This window comes from Chrysemys picta, chromosome 17 (genome assembly GCF_011386835.1).
Source record: "Chrysemys picta bellii isolate R12L10 chromosome 17, ASM1138683v2, whole genome shotgun sequence".
NCBI lineage: Eukaryota > Metazoa > Chordata > Testudines > Emydidae > Chrysemys > Chrysemys picta.
Window position 1 is genome coordinate 3,781,063 of NC_088807.1, and position 24,450 is coordinate 3,805,512.

General features: G+C 56.5%; 1 protein-coding gene across 1 annotated transcript; it reads left to right on the top strand.

The window, feature by feature from the left end:
* Window positions 1–562: 562 nt before the first annotated feature.
* SAMD4B (sterile alpha motif domain containing 4B) lies at window positions 563–22,544 on the top strand. The gene is made up of 12 exons (XM_065571584.1): window positions 563–1,038; window positions 9,042–9,524; window positions 11,933–12,172; window positions 13,224–13,333; window positions 13,729–13,815; window positions 14,382–14,688; window positions 15,556–15,641; window positions 15,970–16,088; window positions 17,326–17,521; window positions 18,750–18,873; window positions 19,560–19,643; window positions 20,094–22,544. Exons 1-12 carry the CDS (start codon window positions 843–845, stop codon window positions 20,120–20,122), a joined length of 2,061 nt encoding a protein of 686 aa, XP_065427656.1. The 5' UTR covers window positions 563–842; the 3' UTR covers window positions 20,123–22,544.
* The last annotated feature ends 1,906 nt before the right edge of the window (window positions 22,545–24,450 follow it).

The following is a 24,450-nucleotide window of genomic DNA, read 5'->3' on the forward strand; positions in this document are numbered from 1 at the left end:
AGACAACTTGAGATTGGAAATCAGGCATAAATTTTTAACAGCAAGAGTAGTTGACCCTTGGGATATTGTTCCAATGGTGGTCGTGGATTCTCCATCACTGACCATGTTTATATCAAGACTAGATGTTTTTCTGAAAGCTCTGCTCTAGGAATTATTTTGGGACAGGTCTCTGGCCGGTGTTATCCAGAGGTCAAATTAGGTGATCACAATGGTCCCTTTTAGCTTTGGAATCTGAATTGCACAATACCGTACGTGGGGGAAACAGGGAAGAAAAGTGAATTCATCTCTCCCACCTGAGGTCTGATTTTCACCAACATAACTGGTCATAAAGCTGTCCAGATGCAATAGTTGACTCTCTCTGATCTCCAGTGGTGATGAGTTCCGCAGGTGGGCTTTCCATTGGGCTCAAGATACAGCCTGTTGCGTGTTTGGATGTGTAATCGTCCCAGCTGTCTGCTGCTGTAAAGCAAGAGAGGCCTTAGACCTGGTTATAGAACAACGCAGGCTGTGCTCCGGGGTGGCCAATCTTTCTTAATCGATCTTGTATTTCTTTTTCCTTGCAGGGATCTCCAAGGCAGTCTGCTTAGAGGAGAGCCCTGCAAAAGGATCTAGACGGAGAAAGATCTTTTGGGACAGTCCCCCCCATGTGATCCCAGCTTCACTGGCAGCAGGATTTGCATTCCAGGTCGTGCCCTCCTCCACCCCCGGGCCAAACCGTAGGACTTAAAGCTGAAACCATGTGAGGGGGTTTCCCTTGCTCCCCCCTCTCCCCTGACCCCTTTCCCTCCCCTCCCCCAGCCTTGGGCGTGTCGCTGCCGAGCCGCGTTGACGCGCCTGCCACCATGATGTTCCGGGATCAGGTGGGAATCCTGGCCGGCTGGTTCAAAGGCTGGAATGAATGCGAGCAGACGGTGGCTCTGCTCTCCCTCCTCAAGCGCGTCACTCGCACCCAAGCCCGCTTCCTGCAGCTGTGCCTGGAGCACTCGCTGGCCGACTGCACCGAGATCCACATCGTGGAGTCGGAGGCCAACAGCGCAGGTAAGTTCGGCGCAGCTTCGGGACGCGGCTGCTGTCGGTCCGGTGGAGCAGGCTGAGATTAGCATCAGGAACGGGGTGGGTTTAGATCAGCGTAGTTTAATCTGACTCTCCCCTCTCTGAACTCTAAAATGAGTCCATTGTTGTGGTATGCGAGACTAACCATCTCTGAAATGCAGCCATGTCTGGGGCGAGACAGGGCAGCTGACAACAGCCTTGCAACAATGCTATACAGAGGTTTAGGGTGGAAAAGGAGGCATGCTATATCCATTAGGATTGTAAACCTCTTGGGTCAGGGGACCGTCTTTTTTGTGTAGCATCTAGCACCATGGTGTCTGTAATTGGGGCTCCTAGGTGCTACCGTAATACACCTGTACAGCCCCTGGCGTAATGGGCTCCCGGTTGATGGCTGGGCACAACTGTCATACAAATTATGGTAATTTAGACTCTGTTAATCATCCTCCACCAAAGATTGAAATAGACAATTGGTTTATATAATCCAGCCCACCAGGAATCAGGGCAGCGTGCTTCCTAAGTACAATCCTCTCTCTGACCTAGTTCTAAACATTCCAGGAGCCGGGGCTTCTTTTTCCATGGGCGGAGAATGTTCCCCAGCTTCAACTCAGCCTCTGTTCCCTCTACTCCATTTCATCCCCTTTCTTCCTTGTCCCACCCCCAGCCACTCTCCTGCCTTTGCTATTCACATTCTTCGGATTCTTGGAGAGCAATTGCAGTGTATTGGAACTACTTAACTCTCCTCGCTGGTAGCAGCATGTGTCTCTTTGCACTTGATCACTTAAGCATCTTGGAAGCACAGACGTTTAAAGCTCTTTCAGGGTAGATCTGGCCTTAATGCAGATTTACTTGTAGGGTGATGCAGCGTTACTCAGCCTTCAGGCTGGCGACCCCTTATTCGAAGGCAAACATTTTCCTGAGCCTCTGATGCTTACTATAAAAGAATAAAATATATGTAACAATCCGTGATACTGCTAAGCCTGTATAACTTCTTTGTGTGTTTCGAGAGGTTGGTCGAAGAATGCTTGATCATGAAAAGGTCAGGATGTGCCAGAAATGGGGGAGTGAGATTTTCCTTGCTTTAGATGGTAATAAAACTTTTCAGCATCTCGTAACCCCTTGAAAGTTGTGGCCTTCCTGGTTGAGAGATGCCTGGTCTAAAGTCTTGTAGGCATCCATGTTCTCCCTTCCTCCTCCTCCCCCCCCCCCCCCCCCCCGGCAACTATGTTAGGGGGTGGGGAATAAACGTGAGGAAATCAAGCTGTCTTAATCAAACTGGGGCAAATCTCATCGTGGACACTTCAGGCGTGTCTACATGGGGACCCTCAGGAAAATTAATCTGAATTAACCAAAAGGTGTAAACTTAGTGCCATCACTTTAGACCACTGGGTGGACACTCCCATTGTAAATTAAAGTGGCCTTAATTTGATTCAGTTTAATTCACTATGGAAGTGAATTATGAGAGTGAGGTTTTGGAATTGAATTAAACTAATCTGAATTAAGGCCACTTTCATTCTTAATGAGTGCATCCACACAGGGTTTAGTGTAGTTTAACTAATCCACTTTGAATTTACATGTCTAGCTAACTTGGATTAATTTTTCCGAGTGTCCCCTTGTAGACAAGCTCTTATTTCATTTTAAGCTCCGCTCACACAGATTTTTGTTTGTGTCACTGTCATTTAGGGGTGTGATTGTCTTGTTGTAGGTCGCCTTTTTACACCAATGTAGTTCCGTGGAGGCAGTCCCTAGAATGGATGCTGTTATACTGGTCTCTAACTGGTATAGCATATTCCCATATGGAAAGCAGAATTAGCTATAGGGAGAATCCTATTAAATTCCGAGTCCATTGTGGTCAGTTTCCCAGTCGTAGGATTTTAAAAATTGTAAATTTCATGATTTCAGATATTTAAATCTGAAATGTTATGGTGTTGTAACTGCAGGGGTCCTGACCTAACTGGGAACGCAGCAGCGCAGAAGTAAGGGTAGCATGGGATGGTATGGTATGACCACCCTCTTCTGTGCTGCTGCTGGCCGGGCGCCGCCGTCAGAGGTGGGCACTTGGCCAGCAGCTGCCGCTCTCTGGCCACCCAGCTCTGAAGGCTGTGCAGAAGTAAGGGTGGCAATACCACGACCCCTCTACAATAACCTTGCATCATCCCCCCCATACGACCCTCTTCCGGCTCGGGACCCCCAGTTTGAGAAACGTTGGTCTCCCCCATAAAATCTGTATAATGTAGGGTAAAAGCACACAAAAGACCAGCTTTCACGGGGGAGACCAGATTTCATGGTCCGTGACACGTTTTTCACGGCCGTGAATTTGGTAGGGTCCTAGCTATAGGCCAGGTCTGCTCGACAGACATCTGCCAGCCTAGCTACGTTAGTAAGCCCCAAAGTAGCTGCAGCTAGACCAGTAAAACTGCGGTTTTGTACCAGTGTAAGATGCACTTACGCTAGGACCGCTTTACTGCTTTAGCTACGCCGGCAAAGCACCCCTAACACACCTCTGGCCACAGTGGTAGAAAAACACGGATAACTGCATCCATCTGTGGGGAGGGAGGGGTGTCTCTGTGTGTGTACCACTGTCATTATACTGGTATATTTAAAGTGTGTGCAGACAAGCTCCAAGACACCTGAATGAGCCCAAGCTTGTGTAGCTGGTCCTAGCAAAGCGACTTAGTATTGCAACTAAGTGCCCTAAGGGCTTGTCTGCACTTCAGATCTGTGGGTGAGGGTGGTGACAGTCATAGTGCAGGTGCGGTTACACCAGCGTAAGGGGCTTTTCTTCCAGTACAACTTCTTCTGCTTTGCCAAAGCAAGGTACGCTATACCCGGATAACTCCTCCTAGGGTGGGGTCTTGTGTTTTTGCCACCCAGACTGGTAGCAATGGGGTGGAATCTGCCCTTTAAATATCCTGGGGTATAGATATGAAGCAGGGGTGGCCAACCTTCTGACCCTGTGAGCCACATGCCGTAATCTTCAGAAGGTTGAGAGGCAGAAGACGGGCACAGCCTGTCCCGCCGGGTGGCACCTGCTGGGGCTAAAGCCCTGAGCTCCCTTTCCCTGCAGGGCAGAAGCCCAAGCTCCCTCCCTAGTCTAGTAGATGGAGAATGGGGGGCTCCATGAGTTGTAGGCCTCGGTTTGGCCATGCCTAATATAAAGTATCAGCAAGACCCAACGTTTTTTCAGTCTTAATTTTGTGGCTAACTTGGTTAAAGGCTTTTCTGTGTGTGTGATTTATTTTGTATGAATTTTCCTAAAGAAACAATCAAACAACTACAAAAAGGTAAAGGACTTGCGGCTTGTATGTGTTACCAGATCCTGCCCCTGTCACAGGCTAGCCAATACGATGATGCCAATAGGTGACTTTACAACTTGTCAGAGCTGCAAGACCAGACAATGCAAAACCAGACAATATTACGCAGACATAACATGCTAGGGTGAGAGTGACAATAAAAAGACACACAAATAGGCAACAAAGGGAAGTGTGTGGGGGGAGGGTGTTGAAGAGGGAGGCGGAAAAAGCAGAGAGGTCAGATGAATGGCCGTCTGGTATTATTTGAGCTATCTCCACATTCTTGATCCAAACGAATCAAGAAACAGGGTCATAAGAACGACCAGACTGGGTCAGACCAAAGGTCCATCTAGCCCAGTATCTTGTCTTCCGACAGTGGCCAATGGCAGGTGCTTCAGAGGGAACAAACAGAACAGGGAATCAAGTGATCGATCCCCTGTCGCCCATTCCCAGCTGCTGGCAAACAGAGGCTAGGCACATCAAATTTCTTTGACTTCCTATCATTTCTCTCTACGTCGTTAAGCTGTTCTTTAACTCAATTCCGCCCCCGACATCAGCACTAGCAAAACTCTTTAGACAGTTCAACATTGTTTCTGTCTAGCTGAAGCAAAATCCGTAATGCCGGCCATGGATGCATCATGGGAAAACTTCTCAGCCAAAAGTAATTAGCCATTTCCCCTCTTTGGTAGCCAGTTTTCAAAGCAAAGTAAAACTTGACCGTCTAAGGGGCCTCTTGTTTTGTTCCTGAAAGGGAATGATCTGAAGTGAAAGGACCGTTTGACTTAAAAACAAGTAATGAGTGAACTGCAAAAGCAACACGCTTTTTAAGCTGGGAAGAAGTGTCCAATTCGGAATGGGTCAGGCCTCAGAACAGACTAGATTTAAAAAAAAAATTCCTCCTATTCGGCATTTTTAAAGCAAGGGCTCTTGATTCAGCTAAAATTCCCCCTCTCGCTTGTGCCACGCTTCAGCTCGCATGTGAATTTTAACAGCCTTGTTCCAGAATTCCCCCATGAGGCGATTTGAGATTGGAAACGTGGCAAACCCTGTGCCGCATGGCACCCTTTTAGCCCCCAGCTGTCCTCTGTTGGTGAGGATGGTCCTTGGTCCCTCGATGAAGTAGCAAAGCAAATCTTGTCAAGTTTGCGCAGGGCCTGCCGGCAGCTTGCAGGAGACACTCGCTGAATCGTTGGCCTCAGCCTCTGTGGCCTGGCCTTTCCCTAAACCTTAATTTCCAGGTTAAAAATAGCTCTGTGTGTGTGTGTGTGTGATGGGAGATGCCCCAGAGGTAACCGCTCTGTCCTTTCCAAGTGTGTCTCCTGCTCCCTGGCTGAGATTGGTTGCTCTGCTAGGGGCAGGCAGGGATGGGTCATAGCTCAGATTGGAGTGGCAGATGCGTGCTTGTTTCTACAGTCGCTCTGGCGATGTGTGGATCCCCCTAAATAAACCACGAAGGCGATAGATTCCAGTTCCATTAATTGGACCACCCACCCTCCGGGGACTCGGGACTTAGGCCGAGCCAGTGCTTTTCATCCCGAGATCTTTAAGCACCCTGCAAACGTATGGCTATCCCTGTTTTACAGATGGGGAAACTGAGGCGCGGGGCGAGGCAATGACTTACCCTAGCGCTCTCAGCAAGTCAGTGGAAGAGCTAGGAATAGAACCCAGGAGTCCTGCCCCTCCAGGCGTGTGTCATGCACACTGTCTCCCTTGCAGGGGACTCTCGAGAGCAGAGTAGCAGCACAAGATGTGGAAGGGGTCCCTGTGCAGGTGCGGGGGCACCCTTCTGTGTAGCAGGCCTGTCCTTCCACAGGTGTGGGAAGGATCTTTCCCTAGGAGGCCAAGAGGAAACAGCGGGTAGAAGCTAAGATTTAAAGAATTAAGATTGCCGGGCCTGCATGTGCCGCTCAATGCAGCTTCCCTTGGCAGAGGGTATCTTCCATCCGACAGGCACGCGGTGAGCAGACCCTGCCCTTCCGGGGCTGTGGGCCCCCCTGCGCAGTTGGTGGGTAGCTCCAGGCCTGTAACTGTAACATTTGGGTGTCTGCCCGTGATGGTGGCAGCGTGTGCTGGAATCTGTCTGCTCTGACTTTGTAGGGAAAGTTTCTCCCGAAGCCTCCCATCCCCTCTCTCCGGCGGTGAATGTTCTTCAGCGCAAGGGGGGGCGTTGAAGTCGCTATTAAAGAACAAGAGATACCAGTTCTGCAGCTTGCGCTGCCAGGGAAGAGTTGGCCAGAACCTCAAGCATCCAAATGCATTCCCCATGGCGTTGGGGAAATCGAGGCAGGGCAGTAAAGTGACCCCGCCACCCCTCAGTCCATACGCGGTCGGTTAGTAGCAGAGCTGGGATTAGTCCAGAGGTAGTGTTGAGGGAGCTGCATGTGCCCCTCTGTTTGAGCTGCACAGACTGCGCTGACAGCACCACCAATGCAGCTGCTTCTGGGGTGGAGAGCAACGCGGACCAACAGTGGAGGTGGGAGAGGAAATTTTGCCTCAGGAGACCAGGGCAAACCCCCTGCTCCCTCAGAAAGTTCCCAAGGAGATATTCATGTCCAGGCAGAGTGGATAGGACCTTGGATCTCCTCTGACCCGAGACCCTCACAACCATCTTCCTGGAACGCTAGGGCACTATCTCTGAAGGCTGGGGGGGGGCTTGGTCATCTCTGTTGAGAGTTTGAACCCATGGCTGTTCCAAAGAGCCGGTAGCACCTGCTTGAGTTAAGCTTGGGTCTCGCTGACCGTTGACCAGCTGACTTTCAGAGCTCCAAAATCCGCAGGCTGACTCGGATGGTCTTGAAACTTTCTGTGCCTCATGGGGGTCCGGCATAGCGTGACCGAGTCAAACCTGAGGTGGTTTGAGTGTGGGGTGCCTGAGATACAGCCCCCTACCTTACAATTTTTCTTGCATGAGATCAACATTTGACATAAGAACGGCCTAGTATCCTGTCTTCCGACAGTGGCCAACACCAGGTACTTCAGAGGGAATGAACAGAACAGGGCAGTTTCGAGTGATTCATCCCCTGTCGTCCACCCTGTTTCTGGCAGTTTAGGGACACCCGGAGCATGGGGTTGTGTCCCTGAGCATCTTGTCTAATAGCCATTGATGGACTGATCCTCCAGGAACTTATCTAGTTCTTTTTTGAACCCGGTTATTCTTTTGGCCTTCACAACATCCCCTGGCAAGGAGTTCCACAGGTTGACTGTGCGCTCGGTGAAGACCGGCTTCCTTTTGTTTGTTTTTAAACCTGCTGCCTGTTAACTTCATCTGGTGAAATTAATAACGGTTCTTGGGACTTTGTTTGCTCAGGCCTGTGGTTCAAACCAGAGGCGCCAAGTTCCTGGGGGGGTGCTTGACCCCTGCTCCACCCCAGGCCCTGCCCCTACTCCACCCCTTCCCCCAAGCCCCCACTCCTGCCCCCTCCCCCCCACTGCATCCTGCATGCCACTGAACAGCTGATCACAGCTGGTGGGAGACCTTGGGGGGGAGGAGCTGATTAGTGGGGCTGCCAGTGGGTGCTTAGCACCCACAATTCTTTTTCAGCCCCGGAGCACCCATGGAGTCGGTGCCTATGGGTCAAACTATGGCGCTGATCCTCCCTGAACTGATATCATCTGTTTAGGATTTTATTCCACTGCACACTGAGGTTGGGATAGCTGGCAAAGGAGAGGAAGGATAAATCCAATGGTTAGGCACTAACCTAAGACTTGGAGACCTAGGTTCAATTCCCAGCTCTGCCACAAACTCCCCGGGCAAGTCACTTTGCCGCTGGCTGCCTCAGTTTCCCCATCTGTGCAATGTTGACAGTAGCCCTTCTCTGCCCCACTAAAGATTTTGAGGCGCTTGGATACAAGAGGCCAGATAAGGACTTAGGACTCGCTCCGGTTCACAAGCCCTTATGCTCTGTCTGCTGGCTGTGCACGTGGTGATTTCCCAATAACTGTACGGTTATTTACCTAATCCCTAAACGGTTGAGAAAGCTCTCTGCCAGGCTCCCTGTCCCTCAACTTCCCCCCCATACGCCCATAACAAATACGTCCGCTTCAGCGTGGAGCACCCTCTCCCTTCAAAGGCCTCTCTTACCCTCCCCGCCCAGATCGATTCCTGTTCTTTAAGTTTCGCGCGCTGTCCGGGGGAAGGGAGTTCAAATCAGAGCCGTCCCGTTAGTTTTGGGCAGAGTGAGCTGGAGAATTCAGCGGGGAGAGGTGGCGTGGCCTAGTGGATAGAGCACTGGAGTTTAATCGCAGGTCTGATGAGCCCAGTTCTGCCGCTGACCTTGGTTAAGTCGCTGCCTTCCCCGTGCCTCGGTTTCCCCAGCTGTAAAATGGGAGAAATGAGACCACATTTGCCAAGTGCTTGGAGCTCTCTTTGTTGCTGGAAGTGGTGACATTTTGGGGGACACACAGACTGATTGCCTGGATTGCTTGAGATCACCGTGTCTAGGGTTGGGGTGTCCATTCCAGGTGTCTGGTTCTGGTAAGCCCCCTTGGTCACCCCACGCTGTGGCTTTCGGTAGGATACAAGTCTCCCTGCCTGAAGCTGTTGCTAGTGTTCCTACACACCTCTTCACTAGCTGTCTTGTTCCTCCCCAGAAGTAGCTGCATTGATTTCTCTGTGGCGAAAGCGACTGGAGGAAGGAGCAGGCTGGCTCCTGTTTGTTCCGGTTCTTCACCCCTCTCTGCCCTCTCTCCCCCAAACAGCTGTCATCAGCCAATGGCACCAGGAATCGAAGGACAAGGTGGTCTCCCTGCTCCTGTCTCACCTGCCCCTGCTGCAGCCTGGCAACACAGAAGCCAAGTCCGAATACATGAAGCTATTGCAGAAGGTCCTGGCCTACTCCATCGAGAGCAATCTGTTCATCGAGGAAAGCCGGCAGCTGCTGTCCTACGCCCTCATCCACCCGGCCACCACGCTGGACGATCGCAACTCCCTGGCCCTGTGGCTCAACCACCTCGAGGAACGCCTGTCTAGCGGCTACTCCGGCCAGGGCAGGGGCCGGCCCGACACTGCCTACCACTCGCGCCAGGGCTCGGACGAGTGGCAGGGCCCAGGGGACTCGGGCATGGGGGAGCTGGGACACGGCTGGCAGGAGAAGCTGCCCCGCGAAAACGGACACTTGCCTTTCCACTCCTCTAGCTCGGTGCCCTCGGCCATCAACAGCATCGGAAGCAATGCAAATGCAGGTACGGGGCGGGGCCAGGATGGGGCGTGGGCAGTAGGTAGGCGCTTAGAGGCCAATATAATCTTATTGCCAGTCCGAGTTGGTCTAGCTTCAGCATCCAGCCATTGGATCGTGTTCGACCTTCCTCTGCGAGCTGGAAGAGCCCATGATCGAATGTTTGTTCCCCGCGTAGGTACGCCGTCTGGGATCAAGTCATCTCTTAACCTTTTCCTTAAGCTGGGTAGATTGAGTACCTTGAGTCTCACTCTGATTAGAAAACATGCCTTATTCTCATGGCTGCCTTCTGTAGAGCTCAAAATACTTGACAGAGGTGCGGTGTCCCAACCTTGTTTTACCCATTGGGGAAACTGAGGCACAGAGCAGGTGAAGCCACTTGCCTGTGGCTAGTCAGCAGGAGAGAGGGGAACAGAACCCAGGAGTTCGGAGGCCCTATCAGCTGAGCCGTGCTTCCTCTCGGACTCCGCACCTGCTTCTTGATGGGCCCCAGAAGAAAATATTTTGAGGCCCAAGCAGCGGGGAGGGTTGGAGGGGTGGCAGTGTGTCCAGGTCGGTGGTCTGTGGTGTTTGAGGGCAAAAGGAGGTGGGGACGATGACAGATCAAACCTAAGCTCTGACATTGGGGGACAGGTCAGTGCCCCGTGTCTCAGTGCCTCAGTTTCCCCATCTATAAAATGGGGCTGATAATATTGGTTGCCCCTCCATCCCAAGGGGCATTAGTTTGCACGGTGCTTTGGGCCTGCGAAGTGCTTGGAGTCCAACGTGCCATGGCGGCCGGGGGTGTGCTTACGCGTACGTACAGATGCCAGTGACTGGTGAGGTAAATGAAGCTTGAAGATGGTCAGAGGAGTGTCAGGATGGGCGGCTGGGGGTGTCAATTTTGGAGGTGACCTACTGAACCCCACCCAGTGGCGTAGCCAGGTGGAGGGAACAGGGGGCGCGATCAAAAAAAAAAAAAAAAAGTGGCACCCGCTGTGGCGCTTTTACTCACCTGGCAGCGCTCCGGGTCTTCGGCGGCGGGCCCTTCACTCGCTCCGGGTGTCTTCGGTGGCACTGAAGGACCCGCCGCCGAAATGCCACGAAGACCCGCAGAGCAAGAGGAGGTTGTGCCGCCGAAGACCCGGCGCTGCCAGGTGAGTAAAAGTGCCGCAGCGTCTGTCTCTTGTTTTTTGATCGCTCCCCCTGTTCCCTCCGGGTGAGTAAAAATTAAAAAGGTGCCAAGAAATTGACAAGGTGCCACTTGTGCTCAGTGGCCGCTCAAGCAGCCGCTCCCCCCCAGCTACGATACTGACCCCACCACCTCCCAATAACTGCCTCTACTTCTATTAAAAAAACAGGAGTTATTATTAAAGCTAATCAAATGTAGTCGTCCCTTCTAGACACTTTCCTTCCCTTCCATCTCCTCCTCTCCCATTGGGGTGGTTCCGGGTGGATTTCCCTCCCTGCAGCCCCCAGCGCTCCGGTGGCTGTCGGGGGAGTGGGAGGGGAGAAAACGTGCGTTCTCTTCGCACCAAAACAGGAATAACATGAATCAAAACGGAAAGCCGCCTCTGAGGGTGTGCCCAGGGTTTGTCCAGTTCAGGGGAAAAACCAGCTGTATCCCAGAGCGGCGCTTAGACCTGGCCGCAGCTGTAACGTACAGCCTGGGTCCCTTGGCCGAACCGGGCTCTGCCTTGCTCGTGTGCCATCCCCCTGCTTGGCGTTGGCTAGCTCCTTGGCTGTCCCCACAGGGGCACTCAGGATAGTGGGAGATCCGTGGCGAGGGAGGGGGAGAGAGCGGTGGCAGGGGGTGGAGGGTACCTGCCTCTTTTCACTGCTGCCAAACAGAGCAGGGAGACAAGACGGGGGTTGAATTGCTCCCCGGCTGCTTCACGGTGCTGGGGAAGCAGACGGAGCAGTGCAGACAGAACCCCCCCCTGCGCAGACTGACCCTCCTACGCCCTTTGCTGCTGTTCGTCCCTCTGCACGGGTGACTGGCAAAAGGAGCGTGGTCACGTGGCTAGTTCCCCCGATCTCTCACTTGTGCTGTCAATCCTCTGCATGCCCTGGAGCAGGGGGCTTCCCGGAGAGGGGTCCCGACTCCTGCTGGTCAGTTGCATCAAGGCCCTTGGATGAAATGCACCATAGCCGTGCAGAGAATTCTGCCCATGTGGGTCTGGGGGAGCCTCGCTGGGGGGGCAGGGCCCATTCTGGGGCCGTATCCTGAATGGGGAGAGGAGGAGCCCAGCTAAAAACCACTTTCCAAGCGCCAGGCCCTGAGGCTCAGCTGCCTTGAGTTGTAGGTGACTGATCTCTCCTCTCTCCGTCCTCCCCCCGTCTCAGAGGCGCGAGGCTCATCCTCCCTGGTTGCTCTGTAAGATGGGAGATCCAGCCCCGATGTCGTCATGCTAATTCTCTGCCCTTCCCTTCCAGCTCTGCCCTGCCAAATCCACCCCAGCCCGCTCAAGCGCTCCATGTCCCTCATCCCCACCAGCCCGCAGGCCCCTGGCGAGTGGATGAGCCCCGACGAGCTTTGCGCCCGGCAGGCGTTCATCCCGGGGGACCACGCGCCCCTGTCCCCCCAGAGCAGCGTGGCCTCCTCGGGCAGCGAACAGACGGAGGAGCAGATGGGCAGCCGTAACACCTTCCAGGAGGATGGCAGTGGCATGAAAGGTACGGCTGGGGGGAGGCGCCGTTGGCCCGTGCCAGGGAGGGAACCCCAACTGCCTCGCTCTGCCGGCCAACCCCGGGAATGCTGGATCAGACCCTTGCCTGGTCAGCCCTAACCGGGGGGCTCCCAGCGATTTGACCAGGGCTGCTAGGCCGGGGGCTGGAGGGAACATGGGCAGTGGTGAGCGAGGGGGATGAGCCTTTCCTATGTCTGTGACGGGTAGAGCCCTGCGCGGATACAAACATGTGGATCCGCGTCCGATCGGCAGCGGCCAGGATCAACCCGCGATCCGCTAGCCGTCTTTTACCCGTATCCAGCCCTGCAGCGGCAAGCCGTCTCACAAGGGCTAGTGAGAGAGGGGGAGGTGTCTTTCAGGGAAGAGGCGGGGTGGGGTCTCAAGAAGGGGCAGCACAGAGGGGAAGTCGGGGGGGGGGCCCATCGGGTGCTGCTCCCGGAGGTTCAGAAGCGACGGCACACGGCAGCAGCAGTGAGGGGGAGGGGTTGGGCACCAGGTCCAATCCCAGGAGCCGGCGGGCCAGGACTGGGAGCGTGGCCAGTGCGGCCAGGCCAGGCCGTGGTGGGGGACGCTGGTGCTGCCCGAGGGCTCTTAGCTGCTGGACAGGAAGCGGCATGGCGCGTGGGTGCTGGACAGCCCCGACGCCGACCTGCCGCTGGCCCCAAGTACACTGCACCCCCCCCGGGCTGCCCGAGCCGGACGCCGCAGGCCAGGTGCCGCCAGTGAGTAGAGCCCTGCACGGTTGTATCTGCATCCAATCCACTGTCTGCAAAAATGGTCCATGGATTTTCAGGGCTCTAATGATGGGAATCCTGCTGTGGGTATCAGCCAGCCTTGGTCGAATGTCCTTCCAATACCCTCCCTTACTCATGCCCCTTGTCACCTGAGAAGGCCCTGCCTTGAAAGGGGAATGTTCCTCTGGCTCTGGGGAGCCCTAGAGTGGCCGGTGCGTAACGCCGGCGGTCCCGGGAGCCGCGGACGCTTCCCCAAGCCTGGCTGAGGTCACGCTAAAGGGCCGGTCTCTCCCGCCTCTGCAGACGTCCCCTCGTGGCTGAAGAGCCTTCGTCTGCACAAGTACGCAGCCCTCTTCTCCCAGATGACGTATGAAGAGATGATGACCCTCACGGAGCAGCATCTGGAGTCCCAGGTGAGGAGGGGACAGCAGGGTCCCGGGCGGGGGGACTGTGGTGTCGTAGGACAGGCGTCTTTCACAGACTTAGTGGGCCACTCCGGCCCCCGCCAGCTGGGAAGGGGCTCTTGGGACTGCATAAACGCATGGACGCCCATCACCGTCCCCACAGCTCCTGATTTGATCCAATGGCTAAATTCCAGGGGCTTCTCTGGATACCTCCAGCCCAGAGCCCAAATTCTCACCTACCCGCGGGGCGAATGCCACGGAAGAGCCCTGAGTTCCTGTCGGGCTGCGTGGCCGCCAGGGAGCACCTGCGGCTGCGACCTGTTCCCGGGGCGTGTCTCTGAGTCTGTCAGGGGCTGCGTCCGTGGCTGTCGCCTTAGCGCCCACGTCTCTTCCTTCCTGCACAGAACGTGACCAAAGGAGCCAGACACAAAATTGCCTTGAGCATCCAGAAGCTACGGGAGAGGCAAAGTGTTCTCAAGTCTCTGGAGAAGGTAAAAGACCCACCGGGTTCCCCTGCGAGGTCTGAGCCGAAGGCCTCGGGGTCAAGGCACCCAGCCCCAGGGTTGATTCCTGACTCTTCCTTAGGCCCCTCGAATCTCCCCCCTGTAAAACGGGGCTCGCAGTCCTTGCTTAGGCTGTGAGCGCCTTGGGATCTGTGCCTCTCGCTCAGGGCCTGCATTGCACCTGGTGCCAAGGGGGCGGCGCAGCCCTGATCTCGGTCATGGCCCCTAGGTGCTACTGGAATTCACGTAGTGGCAGATCGCACCTCTGAACCGCAGCCGGGGCAGTTGGCTTCGAGGCTGCTGGCGTTAAAACCCAAGATCTCGGGGCAGGCGCCGTGCAGGGCAAACAGGATCGTGTGGCTGCAAGTCTTAAATTATCTGCCACACAGGGATGCTGGGACTCGAACCTGTGATCCCCGGTGCTCTGAGCCTGATGCTTGGACCACTGCACCCCTTGGTCCTTTCTGAGACGTGGGGCTGCCCTTAATCTTTCATGGCATCTTCTCCACCCCCTTTGCCCTTTCTCCCACCCCCTTTCCCTGGCCCCTCCGCAGGACATCCTAGAAGGAGGGAACCTGTGGAACGCGCTCCAGGAGCTCCAGCAGATAATCATCACGCCCATCAAAGCATACAGCTCCCTCCAGGCCATGGCCGCGCCCAAGGAGGGGCAGCAGGCGGTGCCCGAGCGCCACGGAGCCCCCAGGCCGGGCCTGGACAAAGCCACCAACGGGGCAGAGGACAAGGAGCCTGCAGTGGACGGCTTCTCGTCCCAGACGGCCTCCCCCTGCGACGGGGAGTCGGCCACGGCACCCATCGCGGAAGGGGACATCCCGGGGCAGTTCACCCGGGTGATGGGGAAAGGTAAGGGCGTCCCCGTGCCCGGCGTCCGGTCCAGAGGGCACTGCCTTTCACCCAGGGGCATTCAGGGAGCCCGGGGTGGGGGTCCCGGGGCGTTAGAGGGAGCGTTACTGCTTCTCTCCCGGATGGGGGTGGTACAGATTCGGGGGCATGCCCTCGTGTTAGCATGTGTGGCTGGGGCTGACTGACGTCTCCAGCCCTGTTTCAGGCGGATGGGTCCTACTGACTCCCCCTTGGCGGGGCAGGGAAGCTGGATGGCTTATCCCCTCTGTCGGGGGAGGGGGCGGGAGCTGGGCTCAGGACACCTGGGTTCTCTAGCAGGTAAACAAAACGAAGCGCGGGAGGAAGGTTGGCCGTGTGTGTTAGGCATAGGACACCTGGGTTCTCTTCCTGGCTGGGGGGGGGGAGTGGGGATTGAGTGGTTAGAGCAGTGGTGGGACTCGGCAGGATTCCTGGGTTCTTTCCAGCCCTGCTGCTTGCTCACCGCTTGTCCTTGGGTGAGTCCCTTTTCCTGTGAGCTGCAGCATCCCCTTTCTGCTGACCCACCTCCGGGGGGCATGATTTTTATAATTTAATCTAATTATTTAATTTTTTAAAATTTAATGAATGGAGATATCCTATATCCTAGAACTGGAAGGGACCTTGAAAGGTCCTCGAGTCCAGCCCCCTGCCTTCACTAGCAGGACCAAGTACTGATTTTGCCCCTGATCCCTAAGTGGCCCCCTCAAGGATTGAACTCACAACCCTGCGTTTAGCAGGCCAATGCTCAAACCACTGAGCTATCCCTCCCCCCAGGTTGAGCATCGGGCGGGGGGTGGAGAGGGAGGCTCTGGAAGGGCCTGGGGAGTAACCCCTCTGCTCCCCTCGCAGTGTGCACGCAGCTGCTCGTCTCCCGGCCCGACGAGGAGAACATCACCAGTTACCTCCAGCTCATCGAGAAGTGCCTGACTCACGAGGTATCGTCTGCATGGAAACCTCCCTCTGATCTCGGGGGCGGGGGTTGCTGGCTCCCCTCGGGACTCCTGGGTTCTTCTCCGCCGTGCCCAGCAGGCCAGGCCCCAGAGCTGTTGAACTGATCCAAGCGGGTCATTTAAGGACTTCCCCCGCCTACACACACACACACACACACACACCTGCTTTGGGCTGGATGTGTGCTCGAATCCCTCCGCTCTCTGTAGCAAAGTGCCCCGTTCTGTGCCCCTCCTCCCTGCGGCTGCTCCCGCCCCCTCCCTATGCCCCAGCGCCAGCCCAGCGTCCTGACGGCGCTGTCCCTGTGCGCCGCAGGCATTCACGGAGACGCAGAAGAAGAGGCTGTTGTCCTGGAAGCAGCAGGTGCTGAAGCTGTTGCGAGCGTTCCCCCGGAAGGCCGTGCTCGACATGCAAGGGTACCGCCAGCAGAAAGGGTAGGTGTGGCCAGTTTGCAGCTGTAGAATGGCATGAAGGCTGGGAGTACAGGGGGGGACAGTGCTGAATAACCCCCCCTGGGTGATCTGGCTAGACAGTATGGCCCAGTGGATCGGGCTCTCCGGGACCTGGATTCTGGTCCCAGCTCTGCCTTGATGTGTGACTTAGGTTGCCTCAGTTTCCCCAATCGCAGTTGCTAGGTGCAACCAATAAATAAATTGTAGGTGGGGGGGGGTCCCCAGCGGTGCCCGGAGCCACATGGCTCCTAGATCGCTAGGATCTAATGGCTGTGGAAGGGAGGCAGCAGGACCTAGCAGTTAGAGCATGGACGGGGACTAGGAGTTGGGACTCCCGGGTTCTAGCCCCAGCTCTCTGGGGTCAGCGCAGTGGGCAGGTTGCTGCCTGTCTTGATTCCAGCCCTTCCTCGCCGCCGAGGGGGCTGGGGAGCTGATCGGTCGCTCCCAGGGGCACAGAAGCAACACGCCTCGCGTTACGAAATCCCCCATCCTCCCACATGCTCCAGCTCTGCGGCCTTCCCCCTGACAAGCCCAGGGAGGAGCAGGCGCTGGGATCCCGGCCGACAGGGCTGGCTGGGGGTGTCTCCAAAATCCTGGCTCATGCGAGTTTCGAAGCCCTGCTCTGTGCGCTGCCCCCCCAGTCCAGGCTGAGCGGCTCGGGTAACCTGTCAGGCGTCCCCGGCTGTCTCTTCCTGTCCCCGTGTCTGGGAGCGGGGACGCCCTTGACCACTAGTAGCCAGCTGGGATCCATCCACATGTCAGCTGCGACCCAGGCCTGTGGGAAGCCCGTTTAGTTTGTGCCTCTCCTACTCGGGGGGGGGGGGGTTAAGGCCGGTTCCAAGGGGCAGTCTGTCTCTGCGGAGGCCAGATTTTCAAGTGGCGGGTGGGGGAGGCCACGTGAGCTGCATTTAAAGGATCCCTGTTTTCACAAGGGCGGGAGGGTGCTAAGCACCGCCGGAAAACCAGCTGCACCCTCGAGGCTTCCCTAGTGGGGGCCCCCACCCAGCAACACATCACAGATCACTTGGCCCAGGTGTGTCTGACGCCCTGAGATGCTCAGATGTGTGAGCTGCTGTGGGAGGGGGCGCTCCAAAGACCTGTCCCCCGTGAAATTGAGGGGGGGGGGGGAGTCGATCCCAAGGGATGCAGCAAGTAGCTAGATTCTCTGGTGACTTCAGAACAGTCCTTTATTTTTTTCCCACCTTCTCCCCTCCCCCAGGTGGGCTTTTGGTTCCAACTCTCTCCCCATAGCTGGATCTGTGGGGGTGGGCGTCGCGCGCAGAGGGCAGCGGCCGTTCCAGATGCCCCCTCGAGCCATGCCCCCGAGCCGCTTGGGGCTGCTGAGTCCGGCGGGGATTGGAGGGGTCTTGCCCCGGCATGCACTTACCAGCCCCATCGGGAGCCAGGGACGACAGGTGAGTCCGGCGGGGCGGGAGAGGTCGCTCGAGCTGCGGGTGTGGGCCGGTTTCTCCCTCGTGGCTCTGGCTGAAGCCCCAGCTGAGCCGAAGGGGATTTTACAATGAACGGGAGCAGCGGGTGCCAGTCTAGAAGGGCTCGTTTGTCTAGGTCAGCAGGTTGTAGAGAGAAATGTCTAGGGCCATGAGCACAGGGCTGGGAGGGGAGAGGGGTCCACTGGGGTGGGCTGGGAGCCAGGACTCCTAGGTTCAATCCCCAGCTCTGGGAGGGGAGTTAGCTCTAGTGGTTAGAGCAGGCGGGGCTGGGAGTCAGGACTTCTGGGTTCTAGTCCCAGACCAGCCATTAGATTCTCCATCATAGTCTCTCCGTGCCTCAGTTTCTCCATGTTACTATGGGGTTAATAGATCTGCCCTGCCTGCCAGGGGGCATGTGAGGACAAATACATTAAAGATTGTGAGGCGCTTGTGTGTTACGGTGACCAGATAGGTATCTTAAATGGAACTGGGAGCTAGGACTCCTGGGTTCTATCCCCAGTGCTAGTGGTTAGAGTAGGGCGGGCCTGGGGGAGGGAGGACTTCTGAGCCCCATTCCTGGCTGTAGGAAAGGAGTGGGATCTAGTGGCTAGAGCAGGATAAATTGATGGCACCCCTTCTTTTTTTAAATGAATTTCTGCTCTCCAAATGGCCTGGTGGGGTTCTCTGTTTGGGAGAGGGAGGGTTGAGAGCGGCTCTGTGAGGTCGGAAAGCTGGGATTGCAGAATCGAGCTGGGCTCTCCCCTTGCAGTGTTATCTCCCCGGCCCTGGGGGGGCACCAGGGCCTTGTGACTTGCTCGGGCACGGGAGCCTGGCCCCCTCTCCCAGCGCAGCGTTAGCTGTTCCTTCCAGGGGAGATATCCTATCTCCTAGAACTGGAAGGGACCTTGAAAGGTCATCAAGTCCAGCCCCCTGCCTTCACCAGCAGGACCAAGTACTGATTTTGCCCCAGATCCCTAAGTGGCCCCCTCAAGGATTGAACTCACAACCCTGGGTTTAGCAGGCCAATGCTCAAACCACTGAGCTATCCCTCCCCCGTGGAGCGTGACTCGGAGCCACGCCGACCCGTTGCTGCTATTGAACGTTGTCTCTGGATCCCCCGTGTGCCAGGCTGGCGCTGGTGAGCCTGGGGGATCCAGCTGCTCTGGGCCAGGCTCCTGCATCCTCTATCCCGGTCTTTCCCCTCTCTCCGCAGAATCTGTGGTTCGCCAATCCCGGGGGCAGCAACAGCATGCCCGGCCAGAGCCGCAGCTCGGTCCAGCGCACCCATTCGCTACCCGTCCACACGTCCCCGCAGGCCATCATCATGTTCCCCCAGGGTGAGTAGCCGGGGGGCTCTCCCGGTACCGGCCCTTGGCAGACTCAGGACAGGAGTTGTTCTTGGAGAGACTGTTCTGCCCAGCTGAGGCCGGTGGGAGGCCGTCTGCTGCCAACTCGCTCTCCTCCTCCTCCTCTCCGGCTGTTTGGGCTGTGGGGGGGGAGCCTGTCGTGCTCCTCCCCAGAGCAGGCTGCACGTGTTGACAAGCAGTGTCCATCTGCTGCAAGTCAGGACTCCTGGGTTCTATCCCTGGTTCTGGGAGGGGAGTGGGGTCTAGTGGGTTAGTGCAGTGGGGGCTGGGAGCCAGGACTCCTGGGTTCTATCCCTGGTTCTGGGAGGGGAGTGGGGTCTAGTGGGTTAGTGCAGTGGGGGCTGGGAGCCAGTACTCCTGGGTTCTATCCCTGGTTCTGGGAGGGGAGTGGGGTCTAGTGGGTTAGTGCAGTGGGGGCTGGGAGCCGGGACTTCTGGGTTCTATTCCCGGCCCAGTCATTGGATTCTCCATCACTGACCGTTTTTCAGTGGAGAAGTTGGCAGCACCAGGGTTAATAAGGGGATGAGGCTCGAAGCTGCCACCTTGCCGGGTGGGCCGGGGCAGTCACATGAATGCTGTGTGAATCCAGTTTCCATTGCCCACCAGGGAGTGTGGGGGCACCTGGCTAATTTCCTTCCTCCGCCCCCCCCCTGTAGATTGCCAGATCCCCGGAACAGACCTGGAGATCAACCCCACGCTGGAGTCGCTGTGCCTGAGCATGACGGAGCACGCGCTGGGCGGTGAGATGTGGGGTCAGCCCCGGGAGGGGAGGGTGTTAAAGGGCGATACAAGCCAGCAGGTCCCTGGGAGACCAAGATGGGGCCCAAACCCTCCCCTTCACCCCACCCCAGGGTGGGCGACTCTCTCACAGCCCTAGATCGCAACCAGACGCATGGGGCGCACGTATCTATCGGTGACCTTGTCTGCAGTGGGGCGCCTGTGGCGGAACCCAGCACGCAGCTGGGCGTAGTCGGCAGCAAAACCCTGGGCCGAGACCTCCCGCTACTCTTGGGATTTGGGGGGGCCCGGTGAATTCCTGGCTTCTTTCTTGTGACTGGAGCCGCCGCCAGGCACGCAGAATCTCTGGCCCCTTATGAATGCCCTTGGCCCGAACCTGGCCACGGGATGACGACTCGTCCCCTTCTGCCTCAACACTGAACGCTCTCTGGTCCTGTTTTCTCTCCTAACAGATGGCACCGACAAGACCTCCACCATCTGACCAGCCTCGGGGATCCGTGGTTCCTGAGACGCTTTAGGGGGTTCTCTTTATTTTTTTGGGGGGTGCTTAAAGGGGTGGTTGAATCTTCCACCCCACACCCCTCCTCCCACCCTCCCCCAGCGTTTACCATCAACTCCGCCACGGTGGGGGGGTTGGAAGAAGCTCTCACTACAATCTTACCATCTTATACGTTCTAATATTTTTCTACTTTATTATTACTTTAACTATGGTTTAATACTGAGTTGCATCCTGTAACTCCCAGGGTAACGAAGCCAGAAGCAGCAGGATCTTGGGTCACGCATGTGTGTGTGTGTCTCCTCCCGCCCCCCTCTTTCCCCTCTCCCCCTGGCCCATCCTTTCTCAGCATGGGGAAAAAGAGAGCTCCTGAGAGGGAGGAGTGGAGAAGGGGAGATAAAGCGCATCTCTGATTCACTTTCCTCCCCACCCCACCCCTCCCCGGGGCAGTACGGCCGCTCTTGGCCGATGCCGGTTGCCACGAAAGGCACCGGGGGGCTAACCTGGCGAGCTGGTTTCTTCTGGGTTAGCCCCCCCACCTGCTTTTCGCACCTGATCCCTGCGATGGGGGGAAACACCTCCACAGATGGGGGCCGAGAACTCTTCTGGAACTGTTAAGTGCCTGTAACTCCCCACCCCACCCCCGTGACTACTTGGGGGCGTGGCCTTTGAAGGAGGGCCACGCCCTCCCCCACAAGAGGGTGGCTGGGGGCGTGGCCTTTGAGGGGGTCCGTGCCCTCCCCCCTAGGGCAAGTGGTGGATTCAGGGAAAGAAGCCACGCCTCAGAGAAGGGGTGTTGGGCCGGGCTGAAGAGTGGGGGTGGGGGGTGATGGGGATACCCGGGGGGGGGAGGGGTTGGCGCATTGGAGGGTATTTAACCCTTTGGGCGTCTTCTCCTGGGGTGCATCCCCCCCGGAGGGGATTATAAAGCATACGTGATTGGAGCATTAGAAGGTTGGTGGGTGTTGGTTTGGCTGCATCTGGGGCCCTCGAGAGTCAGCTCGGTTGACGGGTTTGTCCCGCCCCCTTCCCCCCCCCGTGTGTGCCCCCGGCAGAGACTGGGAAGGCTCCGCCCACACAGGGCAGACCCGCCCGGATGAATTGGCGGCTCTGCCTGTGGGTCGCCTCTCCCTGCCCGGAGCTCGTCTGCGTTGGCAGCGCCGTCAGGCCACGCTCAGACCGCCGGGTTAGAGCGCCCCTTCCTGGCCGGGGGCCGCAGTGCAGGGCTCTCACGCTGCTAATGAACTGAGAAAGGGCTGTGACGCGGGGGGTTGTTTCCAAGCCCCTTTGGGATGGTCTGGAAGACACCCCCCCCCAGGTTTGGGGGTGGCGGGGACAGAGCTGTTCCTTACATGCCTTGATGGGGGTGTGAGGGGAGATGAGGATTGAGTCCTGTGATCTGGTGGGGGGGGGGGGGGGGGCTCAGGCAGGAGCGAGCCCTCCCCTAAGCCCCAAGCTTTGTGTGTGCGTGTGCATGTTTGTAAAACAGAAAACACTACATGGGCTGGGGGGTGGGAGGAGCCTGCAGGCAAGGGGTGTGGCTTTTACCCAGCCCAACCCCCATTTTGATTGGATTAACCTATTTTTTTTCCTTCTGATTTGTGACTCATTTTTTTAAAAAAAGCAAATAGATTTAAAAGCTTCCAAATTTTCCCTCCCCCGAGCTCCGTTCCCACGAGGCTCCGAAGGGTGCGGGCCCAGCTGCGGGAAAGGGGCCCCCATCTCTCCACCACCTTGCGCCGTCACTGATAACTGGGCAACGGGAGGTGCAAATGACGCCGTTTCAATGGGGGAGTGGCACTGGCGCAAAGGACTGCGCCAGGCGGAGAACCAGGGTCGCCCCGAGACTTGTATCTTCAGGCGTTCAGGGGCAGCGGAGGGGGAATCTGGGGTGAGGGTCACACTAGGGATTTGAGGGGGGCAGGGGAGGACTGGACTTTGCAAGAGCCCCATGGATTTATTTTTGGGGGGGAGAGGGGAACAGGGTCCTGCCCAGACCTAGGTACAATTTTGTCTTTTCCCAGAAAGACGCCCTGGGACAAAAGTCCCTTGTCTCCCCAGATCTCTCTGCTGCGTGGGGGGAGACGCATGCCCCCAAAGTAGATGACCCCCACAGGCTGAGCCCCTCCCATTGGTACAAAAGAAATTCCCACCCCACCCCTCAGACCTGTTTAAATGTTAAAGGCCTTTCCAAAGTATATACCGCATAGTAGTGTGTACAAAAAACAACCCCCCTGACCTATTTCTACAGTAGAGCGACAAGGTTCCTGTTTCAGATAGAAATGTTATTTTAGATACATTTTATTATGAATAACTTTTGTTATGACTATGGCTGGTAACCATGAATACGTTATTAAAAAACAAAACGGAAAAAAAAATTTTACAAAAAAAAAAACCAAAAACCAAACCCGGCAGCCCGTGTTCGCTGGCTCTTTGTCTCGCTGCGCCCCGCCTCTCGCTGTCTGACCGTGTGAAAGAACCTGCCCCCAAACCAAATACGAGACCTCCCCGTGGAAACCCCCCCAAAACCCTCTCTGATAAAGTTGTACTTATTTTGTAACCCTGCTTTTTATTCTTGATTTGTTCGGGGGGTGAGGAGGGGGGTGTATTTCTTTACAAAGGTAAGAGCCAGGATGGGACAGCTGGCCCAGGGGTTAGAGCGCTGATGAGCGGTGGTTTGCTGCTTGGCCAGGCGGAGATCTGGGCCCCATCAGGTGTTTTTAAAACCAAGGTTTTGAGGCCTTCGCTAGCGGGGAGGGCGGGGCACTGATTGATTGTGTTTTGTTTCTTCCCTATGCAGGGCAAGTGCCGGGGGAGCGGTAGGAGGGACCCAGATGTGGCACAGCTGTTTAGGTGAATCCTGTCTGGTGTGCCCGGCTTTCAATGTCTCTCCCCCTTCCCCCACGGGGCCTGCCCCTTCATGCCAGAGGCTGTGCAGCTCTGGGACCCGTGGGCACCGCTGGGGGCCAGCTTGGCTTCCCAAATGGAGAGCCAGGGCTGGTTGCTCGAGGCGACAGCATCATTTCTGCTCGCGTGGGAGGCGTAACTGGTTTTTTTTCTCCTCTCCGTGATCCCGAGCGGTTTTTCTCTCTGCAATAACCAGTGCCAGGCTTCTCCGCAGTCACCCCCAGCTCTCGGCTGCTTCATCCAAACCGTCTTGGGGCAGAAAATGGGGTTTTCAACAGTGATTTCCTCCCCACCCCCCTTCTAAAAGTTTGCAGGCAAAATTCAGCTTCGTGGAATCAGAAAGGTCTGTGTTTTGGAGGGGCTTGCCTGCCATCAGCCCTGGGTGTCATCCTCCCGCTGCTGTGGGTCCCCCTTTCCCTCTGGGGCTGGGCTCTGCTGACTGAACTACATCTCCCACTGTGCACTGCTGGCAGGGACTCCGTGGTGCATTGTGGGAGATGTAGTCTGCAGCCTGTCGACACCAAACTCTTGGGGCTTTCAGCTGTTTTTTTTCCAAACAGGCCGGGTGTGTGAGCAGGGATTGAGGGAACTGGGCTGTAAGGAGGGGTCCTTGGGCAGAACCCCTCGGCTCTTCCCCCCTGCCATGCTGTCAACCCCCCTAGGCTGAGCCTTAGCCCCCCGCCCGCCCCCGGCTCTGCCTTCAACAGGGCACCTTTCTGCTGCGTCACGCCTGCTTGCTGGGGTGGTCCATCCCCCTTCGGCACGCTCGCTGATCAGCGCCTGGCTGGCATCGTGTACAACCACGGGCACCGGCTCTGGGTTCTCCGCGTTAGGGCCCCCCCGTGCCCACAGGGCAGGACTTGTGCCGGCTTGTAATGTCACAGGGCCCACCCCACCCGTCTTCCCCCTGCTGTACCTGACCCCAGCTCCCTGGGCCTTTCAGCCACTAACCCCTGCTGGGGGTCATAGAATATCCGGGTTGGAAGGAACCTCAGGAGGTATCTAGTCCAACCCCCTGCTCAAAGCAGGACCAATCCCAACTAAATCATCCCAGCCAGGGCTTTGTCATGCCTGACCTTAAAAACCTCTAAGGATGGAGATTCCACCACCTCCCTAGGGAACCCATTCCAGTGCTTCACCACCCTCCTAGGGAAATAGTGTTTCCTAATATCCAACCTGGACCTCCCTCACTGCAACTTGAGACCATTACTCCTTGTTCTGTCATCTGCCACCACTGAGAACAGCCGAGCTCCATCCTCTTTGGAACCCCCTTCAGGTAGTTGAAGGCTGTTATCAAATCCCCCCCTCATTCTTCTCTTCTGCAGACTAAATAACCCCAGTTCCCTCAGCCTCTCCTCGTAAGTCATGTGCTCCAGCCCCCTGGTCATTTTTGTTGCCCTCCACTA